Source organism: Phycodurus eques, chromosome 15 (assembly GCF_024500275.1).
Source record: "Phycodurus eques isolate BA_2022a chromosome 15, UOR_Pequ_1.1, whole genome shotgun sequence".
NCBI classification, from domain to species: domain Eukaryota; kingdom Metazoa; phylum Chordata; class Actinopteri; order Syngnathiformes; family Syngnathidae; genus Phycodurus; species Phycodurus eques.
The window spans coordinates 21802308-21820167 of NC_084539.1; the positions used below are offsets into that span (position 1 = coordinate 21802308).

Sequence of the window (17860 nt, forward strand, 5' to 3'; positions counted from 1 at the left end):
CCAGTTCAACCGCTATTATCCGGTTGTTTTCTTCTGGTGGTCGAGGCGATTGTTCAAGGGTTAGGCCAGATGAAAAGTTGAACAATTTACTCTAAAAGACAGAGTTGAACAATAAGTTTGGTGAAGGTTCAACGCTGGGATCTTACACACGTAGTGCGAAAGAGGCCCTGGAAGTTGTTGTTCTCGGTCTTTCATAGTCCAAAGACAGCTTCCTGTCACGACGTCACACGGTCTCGGAGCAATCCTAGCTTGGCCTCGGTGTCGGAAATTCACGTGAATTTCCCAACAACTGTAGCGCCACACGCACGGGCGAGTCACTTCAACGGATTTTACGCCCGACAACGATATAGAGCTTGGAAAAACAGAGAACCGCGATGTGGCGGGGGAACACTGTTACTGTCGTTCTGAAGCAGTTTGGAAGCACGCAGTGTGCCGAGTGTGACGTCGTGTGTGTCGCCGCCCGGGCTTCCCGAGGCCTCGGATTGATCAAAGCCGCCGTGGGTCAACCTCTCATGTTATTATTAAAGACCGGTCTCAACTGTGGCTACGCTGCGTCTTCTTTTTAACTCTCACATGATGATGGAGACATCTGCTAACCATCTCTTAGGGCGCCATCATCCGTGCCCCGCGGGCCAATGCAAAAAATATTAGCGTGTGCCGGCGTTGACGGGAAATTCAGACAGATGCGCACGCCATGGAAATGACGCAGAAAAGCACCGTAAGACTCATAAACCGCCGAGCGACAGTTTATATCGCAGATTTTGACAGGTTTCGACGTGACACGGGAAAGTAGAAATTTACATTTTCGCGCCTTCAGTGTAGTACCACGTTGTGCCACAACATGCCGGGCAGCGCTGAGCTCTATTGGAAGAGATGGAGTGCAGTTAACAGAGAGAAAAACACCAGAGGCGATCCCTGGGTCACTGCCAGTAATAGTATAGTTTAGTACTCGTAGAATAGTAACACAAATGTGTGTTAAAGTTGCAGTTGTTCGAATTTTTGTAATTGTTGATGGCATATGCTAATTGCCATTAGCCTATGTATGGCATTTCACATTATATGTTAGCATTAAGCTTTGGTTAAATAAAATTTGATGTTTTGGGTTGAACATTATACTCGGTAACACGTTGTTTTTTTCCCCATTTGGTTGTCGCTCGACAGTACTACATGATTTTTGTATTTTTTTTTTAAAGTGACATCAATTATGGCCCCTTTCAAATCTCACCGCTGGGTCAAATTCCTTGACTTACCGGAAGGGACCGGGCTCCACTTTGGACCCGATTTGCATCACCATTGTTGCTCCGAGCGTCACGTGACCGCGGTGGTCTACCGAAAAAAGTGCATCTGGACTCCGAAACAGCGACAATGACATCCAGCAGTAAGTGCAAGTGTGCGTGTTTAGAGAGCGGTGTCTGCCGTGTAATAACAGTGATTACAAAAGCGCGCCTCTATTGATGCAACAATACAGAATATGTACGTCCAACCCCAGCGGACGGGCGCGGTTGCGGTGAATATCCAACAGGGGCGCTGTGGCGGCAGATTTATGATGCTGTCCTTGGCACGGGGGATCCTGCAATCTTATCTTTATAACGGGATCTCTGCGGACGCGGAAAATGATATCCCAGCAGCACAATCGCTACTCGATATGGTTTTTGCACTGGATTTAAAAAGTCACGGCGTGCCTTTTCCAAACGCAAAGGGCTGGCTAAAGATGCCTGCCCCCTAGATGTCCAAATTGGAACTACAATGTGATTTCGACCAGCACTGGTCTCTTTTCATTTCCGAACTTAGCTCAACGTTGACCAACAAAGGAGCTGGCCATTATTTCTTAGGAGGGACAAACTGGTCACGCGACGTTTTTCAGGGTTCACGTGAGCTGCAGCCGTTTGATGCGGCAATCGAAGGAGCTTCACTGGGTTCCTTCAAAAGAGCCGCTCGCCTTTTGTGGTTCACAGCGTGAAGACCAAAACTGCGCTGCTTCTATTCTAAAGCAGGAATCGCAAGAGCGGAACAATAATAATAATCCTCCAGGCTGACCATGTGTGCACCTTTTCATTACGTCTTTCAAGTCAACGGATTTTGCTATAAATGGGAAAAGCATCAAGGCGGCAAGGTGCGCAGGTGGTTAGGATAGTTCTGAGCTTGGCGCTCGTGCGGGTTTTCTCCGGTTTCCTCTCATGTTCCAGAAACACGCAAGTTAGCTTCAGTGGAGACTGCACACAAGTCCACGAATGCTTGTTGGTCGAGATGTGTCCCGCCGTTGGCCATATTTTCTTTGCGCGGCGCGGCCGAGGACTCAACGGCGATGGCGCGGCGGGAGGAGGAGCACAGAAGGCGCTTTTCCCAACGTAAACAGATGCGCGACTTGGGCCAGAGGACGGAGTTAAAAGGCCACGCTTTCATGTGGCGCTTAAATGAAGCCTTTTGACGGACGCGCCAGTCAAGCGGGCCTCAGTTTTGCGTCAGTACGCCCCCCTTTCACGGGGCCCGGGCCGGCCCCCCGACACAGCTCCGCTGTTCTCCTCCTCAAAAGTGCGAGTGTCTCTCTCCGACCTGTTTGGATTTCTGCAGGAAGTGGGCTTAGCGCGTCGAGCGAGGTGTGACTCCGACGACGCTATTAATGAGCTTTTGGATCAAAGGCCGCATTCAAAAGCGGCGCACGCGCACCCCCGCGTCCTGCCCCGCACTCGGGTCACCTCACCTGCACACGTACTCGTCGGCTCCGAACGAAGCGGGACCACAGGTGGCAAAAGGACTCACACTCGGCATCTGACACGGAACCATTCAAATATTGACAGAAAATGTCCATTCTTTGCAAATGGACCCTTTATTGAGTCACTCACAACTAGAGTGGGCTAACTCCAGTTTTGTCCTTTTTAACTCGTTCACTGACATAGTTCCCAGTTGCTACTGAGCATTTTGACAGAACATTGTGGTCTGTCGCAACATGGGCGCCGGACCTAATACGGCAAAGAGCAGATTCTCCTAAACGCCATCGGTGTCGCCCAAAAGCGGTCTCTCGCCTCAAACAAAATATATTTAAGCACAGAAATCCAAAAGAATGATTATTTATTCATTTTGTGGGATGGCAAAAAACCGTTGAAAACGTCCAAAGTCAGCTGAGGAGATCCAGGCGCAGATGAACGGCGCGTCCGGAGGCTTGCGCTTCAGACTCCGTCCGGCTTTAGACGAAGCTTGTCATTAAGGTCGCCTTTCGCGGGGGCAAGCGTGGCGCTCGGAGCCACGAGGCCTCGCTCGTCTTCGTGCGGCCGCTGGCACCCGAGACGCACAGCTGGCCATTACTAAGCGTGGCTTTTGGGAAACACACATACACTGTATATATAAAGCTAATTATTGTATATGCTGAGAGGAAAATATAAGACGCCCGTCGAGAGCTACTAATTTCCCTTCCGTCCCTCGACCGTTTTCTGTGTCATCGAGGGTCGCCGCTTGGAGTTTGCTTTGCCGGTTGACATGGAAATACAAAAGCTTTCGTGCATGGCGGCCCGCCACTTTATGATGTTTTTTTTTTCCCTAATAATTTGAGTTTGATCACCAAAAAGGTCTCCGGTGCTTCTTGTGGAGGGCTGCGCCCTGCATTGACCGCACGCGTCCACCAGAGGGAGTATCTTTACCTCCTCGGAGCAGTCACCTGGAGCTCCACTTTTTTTTTTTTTTTTTTTTTCCAGAAACCAGCCTTAAATGTGTCTCCCGTTGAGGTCCCAAGCGCACGCTGTTAAATTGTGGCCATTTTAGCTAACTAACATTTGACCCCTATTTCACTTTCAAAAGTGAACTCGTCCAGACTTTTTTTTTTTTTTTTTTTTTACAATTCACACCATATTTGAACCGAGTTTTTTTTTTTTTTTTTTTTTGTCACTGCGTGTTGGTTAAGCAAAGTTGAAGGACCGCCAAAGTCGGCTCCACTTGGTCAGATCTCGACCAAAGCCCCGTGATGCTGCGGGTCCCCCCTACGGGCAGAAATGTATCCGCATCTCGCATTCAGTTCTCCATCTGGCGCGCGTCCTGAATTTTGCTTTTGTTGTTTGACTGAATTCCCCATTGGAGTGAACACTTCATCTCTCCTTTTCTGCTTTTTCATGCAGCGGCCGCAGTCGCCACACTGGCCTACGAGGGCCTTCGTTTACCTGATAGCGCAGAGTCAGGGGGCGGATGGGCGGAAAGTAAGGGTTCTAAAAAACGAGGAGGCGGGGAAGGAGCGCTCGAAGTAGGCCAGACAAAATGGCTTTAAATGAGAGATGAAGTGCGAAAGGAAGCCACGGCAGACAGCGGTGTCCAATCCCACCTGCAATAGGTGAAAACCCACCATAACAAGAGACCACATCAAAATGTTCATATAGTTTTACCCCTCCCACAAGCTTTAAACATATTTAAACACACTTTTTGAAAGTATTTGTTCGTGCCTGTTCTCATTCTCTCACTGTTAAGAATTGGGAGACTCTCGCGTATAACATCACTCAGAGGTCGTGAAAAGAAGAGCGCACGCCGCTCCTCAAATAAACAGACATTAACGATGAGGAAAAAAATGAGAAAAATCATGGTGAGTGAGTGAACTCATCGATAAAACACCAAATGAATTTATTCGGATTTCCCCCCGGATTTGTAAAAAAAAATAAAATAATAATAATAATAATAATAATAATCTTATCACGTGCCGTGTATTGGATGAGAAAAGTGGAATTGTACAAATAATGTGCAATAAAAGCAGTTTGAGTTTAAAAAAGGACGTGATGGAACCTGATGATGTGCCACTTGGCTTTGCATGAGTTCCACGAATGACGTTTTCCAGATTACACCGCTTATCGAGTCTGATTCCGTTCACTGACGTGCTGTACAAAGAGCTTTTTTTGTCTCTCTGTTGTGCCATAACACCAAATATACTCCCGCTCCAGACGCGTTCGATTTGGGAACGGTGCTGCCCAACTGAGAATTGAAACACCTCCAGAGCAAATGCTTGTTGTACTTTTTTTTTTTTTTTATCTCCGATAATAAGCACATCTCACAAATAAACAAATAAACAATCCGATTTCAGCCTCTATGTTTTGCCATCAGTAACGCTGGCCCACGTAGATTGGATATAAAAAGTGTTCACACCCCGGTTCAAATTGCAGCTTTTTTGTGACAGAAAAAAAAAAAGAGATTGAAATCAATCATTTCAAAGCTTTTTCCTGTAAAACTCAATTGAATTTTTAAATAAATCTCTTCGAGAGGGTGGTTGCACAAGTGTACACACCCTCTTATAAACTCATGTTAAATGGGGGTCACCACACATTTGCCACTATTAAAAGTGCATCTAAATAACACTGAATACACTTCAAATGTTCTTGTAGGCTTTTCCTGACATTTCGTTTGCTTTCTAGCAGACACCTGAAGGTTTTGTGCTAGCACTGACCGCTGTTTGGAACTGTTCATAATTCCCTCCAGCCTGACGAAGACCCCAGTCACCCCCAGTGTAACGTCAACGATGTCAGCAATGGGACTGCTTCTTGAACCGATCACATTTCAAATTCGTCGATGATGTCGACGGATTTTCATTTCTCTGATTGGTTTGATTTGAGCCAAACTTGTTTGAGCCAAATTCAACCCGCAGTACACGTCTGTAGCGATCTGTATGCATCTCTGGTGAGTATGATTTTGTTGTTGTTGTTGTCATGTAATTAGAAAAATATTGATTGTGCTGATTGTGTTTTCGTATAGTATCGATGGTTTCTCCAAATGTCCCATGATAGTGGTGATATTAAACGGTGGATTAAATCGGGCCCAAATACCAAAAGCACCACCCACCACTGAGTTGAGATGATCTTAATTTAATCCACGTTGATCTCAGTTGTTGTTGTTGTTGTTGTTGTTGTTTTTTAAACTAACAGCCGGTTAGTTAGCTGGCTCGGCTCTTTTGAAGCGAGAACGCTGAACGACGAGCATTCTTGCGTCGCTACTTCTGCTCCTCTTTAACATCGCAGGCGCCTTCCTATCGCTGGCCAGAGGAAATGAAATGTTTATTGTGCAGTCCTGAGGGCTTTCGCAGAGGACTGGTGTGTTCTTAGTCTTACGGCGAGGATGTGCTTTTCCTCGCCGGACGACTCCGAACGTGGCTTCCTCTCTCCCTCCCTGTCGCTCTCTCTCTCTCTCTCTCTCTCTCTCTCTCTCGATAGAAGAGGTCGGAGCGACGAAGGTAGGGTCTTGGAAACGGTGCGAAGGAACGACATGTCAGTCAAGCGCGTATCGGCTCACACCGGTGTCCCGGTCCAGACGAGGATCACCGCTGTGGGTGGATGTCATATTGCCCGACGACTCTCGTCGAAAGGGAAATTCTTCCAATTTCCTGCAGTGGGACGTCCCCGCTATCGGGACCATCTGAAAGTCATTCCCAGGCGGCGTCACCTGGAACGCTGGACAGTCGGCGCGAGACATCCAGGCATGTTCCACTGTACATTGCAATACAGTGAACCCAATTTATGGCGGGCATGCGTTCCAGGACCACCCGCAATCGGTGGAAATCTGCGATATAGAAAAGATTATAGATATTCATAGTACATCCAGTGTATATACGATATATATATTTTTTTAGCTATCCCCCGGTATTTGCAGAAACCCTCACTTATTGACTTTACAGTTCCTATCCCCTTTTGAATAGCAAGGTTCCACTGTATCACTGTTGGGGACCTTCTTTGCCTCTTCTTCTTCCAGCTGCTTGGCACGCGGCGTCTCTCCCAGTAGATCTCAATGCTTCCCGGCATGTTGTGGCGTACCGTGGTACTGCACCGAAAGGGGCGCAAGCCAATTTCACACTTATGAGTATACTTTAAAAACTCATACAAGTCATGGGGGGGATACGTATTCACACTGTGCATAAGTAGAAGTGCACACACTTGTGTAAAAAGATATAAAAAAAACTTATTACTTGTGCTCGTATGGAGAAGAAAAATTAAATCATTGGGAATGCTATCAAGACAATCAATATGTTCCCATCGCTTTGCTAATGTTGTGAACTCCAGTAAGAAATACAGGGGTTGAATTCTTTCCGTGACCACACTCTTAACTCAAAACGCTCGTATCTCAAATGATCTTTCCCCATTGAAAATGAATTGGGATTCCGTTAATGGGTTACAAAAAAAAAAGACATTTGTAATGTTGTCGTTTTTTTTCTACGAAGGAAAATAGCACCACTGTAGGTAATTTATTTAGATAAAGTAATGAAATCATTAAAGAGAATATAAAGAAATTAAAGTGTTCGCAACATGTTTGCTTCTGTTCAATAGACATCGTGCTGCTCCCACTCCTTGCCCACCTGGGGGCAGTCTAATACAGCTATACGGAGACGGTCTCAGCTACTTAGTAAGCCCAATAATATTAGTCGTTCTTCGCAGAGGATAAAGAATGTATGCTTCTGAGTATTGTTATATCGTCTGTCTACATGTGTTGCTCCACTGTTTGTGTTCCAACCGCCATTTCTGACCTGTCCCATTATGTGTTAGCATTAAGCTAGCAGACTTAAAGGCAAAGTTGTGTGGGCGTTTGAAATACACATGTAATTCTGTGTTTTATGTTAAGCAAAAGTAAAAAAAAGAAAATAAAAAAAAAACAACAACAACTTCATAATACTGACCAAATCTGGAAGTATACTTTTACCAGGGGGCTCCCTTCAAAGACATATACAAAGCCCTCCTCATGAAAGGGGGGGGGGGAGTTTCTCACTCGCAATTGGTGGAATGCGGGATGTCGTTGTGTGCGGAGAGGAAGGTGGGAGTGAGGGCAGCGTACGAGACATCCGAATGAAAGACCATCTGTTCGGAGGGATGCGGGGGTCTGAGGGAGTCGCACTTCCTGACCACTTCTGAATTATGTCAGAACCACGGCGGCGCGCAAGCGACCCCGCGTCCCGAGAGGCCGAATCGTCCTTTTGCCGACACCCTGCCGGCGTTGTCGTCCATCGACATTTTTCGAACACGCCGATAAAGTGGACGCGATAGCTCGCGTTTCTCCAAGGCCTCGGGCTTCCTCGCTTTCCGCAGAGGGCGAGGGCGAGCGAAGGCAGAACACTGAGCCTGGTGTAGGACCACGGGGGGGAGTGGATACGGCATCATAATGACCAAGCCAAATATTTGTCTAGTCTATATTCTGAGAGCATAATGAAGTCCTTTTACACAAGGCATCGCTGGAATCCGGACGGCGATTTTCAGGCGCGGGGAGGAGCAGCTTTGACTCGGCCTCGCTGTTTCCGTGTCGCCCTCTCCAACGAGTCAAGAGCAGTCTTGTACAAATACTTTATTATTGTACTTTCAGCTATCTCTAGTGAAGTATTTCTTTTTTTTTTTTTTTTAAACGAGACTAATAGATTGATTGATATGTTGTGGACTAAAAAAAAAAAGCACAGGGACAGCAGCAAAATGGCAACTCAATAATCAGGCCGCATTAATTCATGCACGGTTTTTACCTTTGTACTTAAGTACTGTACGTTTCCAAGTGTGTTACATGAGTGAAAGGTTTTATAGGTACTTTTACTTTTATCAGTCCAGTTTTTTTCCAGAGAGGAAGAAAGTAACTTGCCTGGTGCCGTTCGACCCACGATAAGTCATATTTAGTACGAAAGTGAATGACATGCTTTAGGCGCAATTTCATGAAATTAGACGTTTTCGTACCGCTGCACGAATTTACGGTTTTGGGAGGAGCTTCCGAGGTGGAATTTCACAGCGCTCTGATACAGAGAAACACACACATAAATACTTGTACAGTATACGTCGCTCCACGCGTGCTTACATGTGCACACACCTCCGCTATGTCCACACAGTACATCTCCTGTACGTACACTCGTACAGGTGCGGGCTAACCTCCGCGCATGTTTGGCCTTTGAGATGCTGCCAACTCGGTCATTTGTCAGTGGTCTTCGACGGCGGCCAAAAATGTGTCTGCTCTCGCTACTCAGCTTGCTCTAACACATTCGAAGTGGACATGGCAATTCCCATCAGAAAGTGCACATCAAGGCTTGAGAAATGGAATGAGTTGGCACCGCCAAGGCTAGTTCATGGATCGCATCATATCAAAGCAAGGCCCGATTTTTGTATTTGTATGTCGGATGCCCTAGAATCTCCCGAGCAAAAAGTCACGTGAGACATCGAGCACAAATTTCTGCGAGTTTTCTGCCTCACGAGGCCTTGAGACGAATATCGAACATGTTTGCTATTTGCGGGGGGGGGGGAAAAATCTCCCTGCGGCTACTCGAGCCACACGCTGAGGGCGGAAAAATCAGGCGGCCAATCAAAACGCCCGCAAAGTCGTCAGCGGCTGCTCATTAGACATTTGGGTTGTCCGATTTCATGAATTAAAACTGAAGACGTTACTCCTCAGTCATTCATTCGTCAACGACTATTTTTGAAATTAAAAGACGTTACGTCAATTAGCCAAGTATAATCTGCTCCCATATCGACAAATTCATCCTCCGTGATGACGCCACTGACGACACGGTTGGGGTCCACCATCTTTAAATGATGTGAATGGAGGATGTGTTTTGATTGGCTAAATTAGCTATTTAGCTGCCACAATGAGTCCGGACCAGGACCACGATCCATCAAGTGATCCGTCAGTGTTGCATTTTACCCAAAACTTCCATGTTGGTCTCGTGGCACTGGTACTTGCCGCTGCTTTTCATCCAGACGGCGTGGGTTAAATTCCAAGCTCCAATCTGGATTTTTTTTTTTTTTTTTTTTTTTTTTTTAAATGGGTGAGTTGTGTCGGGAAAAACCGCTGCCAAACAAATCATGCAAGTGAAACCTGATGGGACAAGCTCAAAGTCCCCACAGTCAAAGTGCAGACTTCCAGCAAAGTTCAACAAGCAACAAAGTGCAATTTATTCCACGAAAATAGTCAATTCCCACAGCAGAAAATGCACAAACTTAAGTCTACACAAGCGCAACTTGTTTCGCTCGAGCGTTGTCAGGTTTGAGAGCCCCGACCCTAAAAGTGCTCATCTCTTCTTTTTTTCCCTTCTTCTCAGTATTATTATGAGAAGTGAACATACTTATTATGGTTGCGGCCCTGCCGCTGGGTGGCTTCGGGCTCTGGTGTGTCAGCACTGGAAATGCTTGCGGTGGAAGAATGACAGGGCTCCAAAGAAGGGCAGAGGTGGAGGGAGGGGACGGGAAGCATTTAGCATACAAACGAGTCCAAAGAGAAAGGCGCTAAAACGAGACGGGGCCCGAGTTGCGGGGCGCGCGTCGTCGTCTTCATCGCGGAGGCCGGCCCCGGCGCACACGCCGGCGCGTTCCCGGTATGAACGGTCTTCTTGTGTGCCCAGGGAGACGCCGCTGTCTGCTCGACCGCCGCCACCCCTGTAACCTCTCGCCTCTGGCTCGACATGAAAACACACCGACGCACACTGAGCGTGACTGTCTTTTACCGTCTCTTTATTTGTCCTGTGACGGCAGCTCGTTTTACGTCAACGCTCCAGAGCTAATCCAGCCGGCGTCTCCTGCGGAGAAATTTGGCGTTGACGTGTGTATGAAAGTTCCCTCCGTCCGGCCATATTTCCAGCTCGCGGGGAAGCTGAAGCCCAGCTGGGGCGCTGGTGTGAAATGCGGCGAGATATTTGGTCTCGATTCCATACCAAGTCAATACAGGGCCAGTATTGCCGATACCAACGCCGATACGAGATGTTTTCGTACTGCTGCGCCGATCGACCCACACTCTGGTCCTACGTAGAAGTACAGATACCTCTTCGGATAGACTCTGATTAAAGTAGAAGCAGTGATTCAACTCCTGTATCGTACTTCCAAAATTATCATCGAAAAATGTTTTTTGTTTTGTTTTGTTTTTTTAATGTCAATAACATCCAACACCGGTTTTGATAACATGGGATCATTCGAAAAACGTCTGGAAGCTCGCCGAGGGAGTGCACTACTGCAAGACTTGGTATCATTTCAATACCAAATAAATACTGGGACGGTATCGCAAATACCGGCGGATGCATCGTGATCAAACACATCAAACGAAATAGACTGTCGTGACCTTGGAGTGTTTTGGGGGATTTTTATTTTTTATTTTTTAACTTGGACTACTGGCTTTCAGTTTCAATTCATGAATGAATTAAAAGCCACGAGAGAAGTTCAGGGGGAAAATACGAAAATGAAACGTCAGCGATGGGCCGACACGTGCACAAGTTACGAGCTTCAAACACCTCGGAGTTTAGCTCGAACAAAAACACTCATCCATAACCTCGCTATACTGTATCAGTCCAAAAACTGTTTCCCCTTCCTGCCCAGGAAAAGAAGCTCACTGAGCTGTTCTGTGCTGTACTCACTTGAATTGTTTCGTGTTGGTTGTTAGATACTGTAAAGTACGTATGGTGGATGGAAGGGTTTGCGGATTTTGGTCATAACTGTTTGTTGTTTGTTTTCTAGGGCCACAAGTGGTAGTTCTATTTAATTGGTGTTAGGATCATGAGGGGACCCTTGGAAAAATATCTCCTTTGTCAGGAGTCCATGGACCACAAAGGTTTGAGGGCCCTTGATTTTAAGTTTCATGCACATGTTTTTGAAGTCATCAAGATAATATAGTCTTTATTCGTACATGTCTTTGGAGTGTGGGACGAAGTCAGAGAAAAGCCACACAAGCACACGCCGAAGAACACACAAAAATGCCCGAGTCAGGATTTTTCCCCCCCCCCAGAACCTGGTGCCGCCCCTCGAAATTGTGTATAAAAGGTGATTAAATTGGATGTTTTCGACTCTAAATCTGCCACAATTTCCCCCCGCTTATGAAGGAAGGGCTTAGGCTTCTGGGAGCAATTTGAAACATGCCACTTATGTAATGGCAGTGACACCCAGATAAATATAAACCATGAGAAACATGGGTGCACCCAAAGCCAAAAAAGCCAGTCTTGGTAACACTGTTGGCTGTTTGCGCATGTACAGCGCTGAGAAATGTTTATCAAACAGAATCCAATCAAAGAGTCTGTGGGGTCATCAGGGGACATCGTTCAGGATTACCGCTAACACAGACACAACTGAAACACCCTCTTACACACACTAGTCAAACGCTCTCATACACACAGCTGAAATCCTCTCACACATCACACTGAAAGACGCTCATATATTGAAATACACGTTTCAATGTGAGAGCATTTCAATTGTGTCAGTCGCGCGCATGAGAGCTTCTCAGTAGTGAGCGTGAGCGTTTCATTAGTGATTGCGACAGCGTTTGAGTCGCGTGAGTGCGTGCGTGCGCGTGAGAGAGAGGTAATCGACGGGCCCTCATGAAAAAAAGCACGCTTGTGTCCTCCTCGCTGGGGCCAGGCCTGCAATTTGGTCTGGAGGCGTGGCCTGGTACCCATTGGGCTGTGTCCGCCCTGCGCACCAGTAATGACCCCTTCCCTATGGGGAGCGTTTGATCTGGGCCGTCTGCTATTTCTGGAGCGTAAGGGGGGCGGGAAGGTGGGATAAAGGGAGCTTTTAGACTCGGTGCCAACGACCATAATTAAGCGGCTTTAAGGGTGGCAGCGTGCGCGCCGGCCAGCGCGCACTTTGTAATTTGGACCAAAGGGGGGCAGAGTCGGTGGTACCCGCGGCTCAAACGCAAGGCAAAGCGCGTGTGGGTAGGGGCGGGGGTTGTAAAAGGGGACATTAACGGCCGGTGTCCATTAGGGCCGGACTGACCCACCGTGGCCTTGGGCTTCAGTTGCAGAGTGGACACGCGTTGTCCAAAATGAGTCACGTCTCTTTGGACCGTTCCTCGGATCTCTCTTGCTTAGTTTGCTGAATGTGTTACTAATTCAGAGGGAGTATGCTTCGAAAGATAAGAAATTGCCCAATTTTACACATCATTTTGATTTAATTGCATTAGCGTTTTTAGTTGAGAAATGATTTGGCCTCATCTACGGGACCATTTAGGAGACTAAGGCCAGCTTGTGTTTTAAGAGTGGAGCGGTGCTTATGTTTTATTTTTAATCAAGGCCTTCAATCACAGGGGGTCAAACTCAAGGCCCGGGGCCCAGATCCAGCCAGCAACATAATTTTATGTGGCTAACAGAAGCAAGTAGTCTACTAGCTACAGTATATGGGTTTGTTCCTTTCATTTTGGCAGAAAATGACCACATTTCATTAAGTGGAAGAACTAGGGCACATGAAGAACAAGAACTGGACCAAAATTGATGAAAAGACGAGAAGAAAACTAGTCAGGCGGGCAGGCAGGCTGCCAAGAGGCCCAACGCGACGTCAAAGGAACTGCAGGAATTTCTGGCAAGTTGTCGCCGTTTCGTACCGTTGTGACAACACATCGAAGCCCGGCTATATTTTGCAAAAAGACATTTGGTGAAATCTACCAAACGCATTTGGGAAAATGTGTTACGCTTCGACGAAACCGAGGTTGAAGTTTCTGGCTGGCGATCAGTGCACGGGGGTTGCACCCCACCTCGCGCCCAAAGTCAGCTGGGACCGAATCAATTCAGCAAATGGAGGGAAGCGTGCATTTGTCCTCATTCAGATCATTTTAGGAAAATAACCAAGGAGCAGAAGGGAATACACTGACAAGACATCTCAAACAGATGTCAAGCAGAAATGATTGACTGGCTGGCTGACTGTCTTGTGCTCAAGTGTCTTGTCAGCTTGCGTCATTTTTGCCCCACTGGCGGTTCCCCATAAGGAGATGAACGGCAATATTCCCAACGGACGTACGACCAATGAATGGACCGATATGTTTCTAAGAAAGCCCACTCGTATGCCTTTCTGTGACTCTTCCAGTTTCTCTGTATCTCCGTTGATGACACCGGAGTTGTGCATAAAGTACTGAAACGTCGAAAGGTTTGGCCACGTGCATTCAAAGGTTGACACAAGGTCAAATAAATTTGACCTGTAAAGTGCTTTTTAGCTTCATCCGTAAATTTCACACAAAATCCCAATACCCCCAACTAGTGTGTATTTTGACAATTACAGTCATGATGGCTTCAATGGATAATGAATACTCTAAATCCCTTTATTTATTTTTATACAAGTCGGCCTAAAGTGGCACTAGTAGTGGAGAAAGTTGTTATTGGTTTGAAGTTTTATTTTTGGGAATGTACAATCTTTTGAAAATAAAAATGAGGTGATAAGCTGACCCGTCGCTCGCTGCGATTGTGTTCCCGCGAGGCAAATGATTGACACTTGATTGTCTCAGATTGCTTATTTTTCCTCGAGCCTGGGGGTTTCTTAAAAATCTAATTAGCGGCACAGGAGGGGGCCAGAGAGAGCTTACCTTTTCACAGTTCATTTTAATAACGTACTACTAGCAGGTCGCACGGACAGTTTTAACAATTTCGACGAAAAGTGATTTCTTCATTTCTGTTTGATTGCAAATTGAATAAATGCCCAAATGCTTTCAATACGTGCAAGGGTAGCTGGCTACGTAGTTAGCTCTGAAGCTACTTATGTCGCTTTCCAGCTTCCTCTTTCGAATCCCAACAATGAAAGCGTCGCCAAAAATCCTGACTTGACCTTGTTGACGCAAAGGTCAGCCTGTTGAAACGTTAAAACGGACCATTTCCTTCTCCTTCTCCTGCGGCGGTAAAGCCCCGGAGGACGAGGAGGGGGAGGAGGAGGGATGCGAGCAGTTGCATCTTGTGGCCGCTGGGCTGTGAAACTCGACACCTCGGCGGCGGTGCCCCCCCGTTTAAAAGGGAAAGCGATGGGAGGAAGGCTCCTTACTCCGTCAGCACCGAGCGAGCGAACCGGCAGCAGGCAGGCACCCGCTCCCTCGATCCGGAGCAGCCTCAATGAATGAAACACTGGGGAATATCCACACGCACGCCACACGGATTGTACGTCGGCCTTGACGGGCTCTAGTCAACATGCGTTTTCCCTCCCGGAGCTTCAGCCCGAGCTGTACCGACGTGTGACCGACCGGCCGCCGGTGCGTCTTCTTCATGCCCGCCCTTGCCGAGGAGTCACGCTGTGATTGACGGATCCGGTTTTTGACTGCCAGGACAAATGAATACAAATGAATTTAGGCACCCAAAGGAGAGATTGCAAAACCTCTCATCTAGACACAAAGTAAGTTGTCTTGTTATTGTTGTTGCATGACTTTCTCGTGGTTGGGGTGGGGTGGGGGGGGTGTGTGTTCCATGTGTTCCATGTGGCGTGCACCTGGCAGAGGTTCAGCTTGGGGATGCACGGGACCACCGCAAAGGTGGCAAGTCATCACGCTCGCAACTCAAGTACAAATACGATAGAATGGAAATTGCATAGTGCAAGGTGTGCCTCCCAAGTTTTGTGTTTTCAAAATAGGAAGAGAGAAAAAATACATCGGGACCAAACAAGACTCAAATCTGCAGGGAATAAATAACAGTCATGCACAATTGTTTTAAAATTGTAAAAATATGGTCAAAATAGAAGTACAGACTTTTAAACGAGTCTTTACTGTCAATTATATGCAATGTCCTTTTGATAACTTGGCACGATTAGAAACAAATCAAATAAAAATGAACTTGTATAGTGCTTACGCTGAGGTGAAAACTTAAATCAGTGGACAATCAGATTTGCTGACAGGATAATCAGGACCGGACTGACTGCAGATCCTGCACGAGCACCTGGATGCGTTTCTGCTAAATCAGCTCACGGTAACAAGCGGAAAAATACACCTTTTGTGTTTTTGGTTTTGTTTTTCAGATTAGGTGGATCATTTTGGAATGCCAAAAATGTTTGGCACAAGACACAACGGCATTCACCGTGAATTATTCTGACAACATCAAACAATGCTTTTAAATAAGGCCGTGGTTGGGGAATATCTCATTCGTGTTCCGCCTTGTCAGCCTCCAAGTTCTCCATCAATCCCGTGTTTGACTTTCACCCTCGTTCTATTTACATCTTGTGTATGTTGCGTTGCCATTTGTGGAAGTTGGCAACGTAAGGAACAGAAAGCACCGATATCTGTTTAAATTCCCGCATAAAATACAGATACCTGACGTTTCCCAAAAGTATATGTGCTTCGTTATACCCACCCCCTGGTAGAATAAGACTTATAGAGTCCGGGCTGTTGCCACCCGCTGCCGAGTTTCAACCCAATTCAATAATCTGCACGGCGACTACCGACGATCGATTGAAAGCAATCGAGCGCGCGGCTGACCGTGCGAGCGCTGCTTTGTCCGCACAATTGAACGCAGCGCTTTCGCTGTGAGTGCGGCTCGCAAGGTCAGCTGTCGTCCATCACTTTTATCCATGTTGTCAAAAAAACTTAGCGTGGCACACACACACCACTGAATGTGTGTGTGCTAAGAAATCCTCTGCGGCAACAACAATGACAAGAAAGTGGTCCCACGCTCACATCTTGTGTGTGGGGGTGTGTGGGGGGGGGGGGTATCATCCGGAATCGGACAGTAATGGCAAAAACACCGATGGGGGAGAACGAAGCTGGAAGAGCAGGAAGTGGCGATCAGAGATGCTGATTGCACAACGAGGATGTTATCATCATCATCATTATTATTATTATTATTATTACTATTCTCAATTGACTGACCATCAATCATTCTCCTGTGAGTCACGGATCCGCCTTTTTTCCTCCCCAGTCTTGTGTCTTGGTTTTGCTTATGTAATACACAATATACGTAAGGAATTCTAACCAGCGTAACTTTTTTTTTTTTATTATTATTTATTCTGTTTTTAAATATATATGCCAGCGGCGTACAGTGACTGACAGGCAGAAAAGTTAAAAGCGCGAGACTGTATAAGGTGTAATTAACCTGTGTATCCATTTTTTGGTAACATTTGTGTTTGGTGGTACAGTTGCGCCTTGAGATAAGATTTTAATTTGTTCCATGCTCAAATCACGTAACCCAAATCATCTCTCTCCATTGAAATGAATGGAAATGCCATGAATACGTTCCAGCCTGCCCCCCCAAACAAAATCTACAAAAAAATTTTTGAATGTGTTCTTCCATGAGAAAAAAATAGCTCTGTATAATATTATGCTTTGTAAGAACGCACAGTGATGACATAATAAAATGGAATTAAAAAGAATTGAACCGTTTTTATCACACTTTCTCGTTCAATGCCCATTGTGCTGCTCCTGGTGTGCACGCATTGTCCACCTAGGGGCAGTATAAGACCAAAATACGGATAGACTGGACCGGGGACTCGGCTCCTCTCTCGGCTTCTCAATACGGCAGTAATATTATAATAATATCGTTATTCGCAGAGGATAAAGAGTATATGCCTGTGAGTTGCTGCACCGTTTGTGTTCCGATATCTGAAAGAGTAACGACACCGCCACGAAGATGCTAATTGCTAGCCCGTGTGCATATGTTGTTTCCCATTGGATGGTAGCATTAAGCTAGCGGAGGCTACGTCCTTCTTTTTGTTTTATGTGTAGTTTGACAGTAACCTTCAGCTGAGAGTGGCCATAAACAGCTTGAAGCTTCTTTTGGGGAGAATATTTACTAATGTTACTGCTGCTTGTTGGGAGTGCAGCGCTCATATCTCAAGTTTGCCTTTGCAGGGCCCAGCAAAAAAAAATAAAAAATCGACAGCTCGAGTCGGCAGTGTTTTGTTGTGTGTCTTTATCTGACTTGTGTCCGCGGGTGTCAAGTCATAGCTCACAAAGTTTAAGCGGTGTGAAAACCACAGGCGCCTTCCGCTTCGTTTACTCCCCGCTTCAAAACCCACACTAGACCGATTTCCCAGTTTTTGGGGCTGGGGAGAAGCGAAAGAAAATACACAAGCTTGTTGCGAGGGATGAAACAGCTGATAAGCGTGAGAGGGCGAGCAGCTGGCCGTCCAAAACGTCCCAGGGAGCCGCATGATTAAGCTACAGGAAGCACATATTGTACTGCATGTACACTTCGATGTGCTGTACATACTCATAAACCTTCTGGATGTTT

At 46.5% G+C, this 17860-nt stretch overlaps 1 protein-coding gene across 2 annotated transcripts in view; it reads left to right on the top strand.

Moving 5' to 3' along the window:
• The first annotated feature begins 14728 nt into the window (after positions 1-14728).
• LOC133413651 (collagen alpha-1(XXVII) chain A-like) overlaps positions 14729-17860 on the top strand; it is a 63362-nt gene continuing 60230 nt past the window's right edge. For both annotated transcript variants that reach the window (XM_061698274.1, XM_061698275.1), the window contains exon 1: positions 14729-15038. In XM_061698274.1, the coding sequence (XP_061554258.1) occupies positions 14986-15038 (53 nt within the window). In that variant the 5' untranslated portion in view covers positions 14729-14985. The remainder of the gene's footprint in view (positions 15039-17860) is intronic.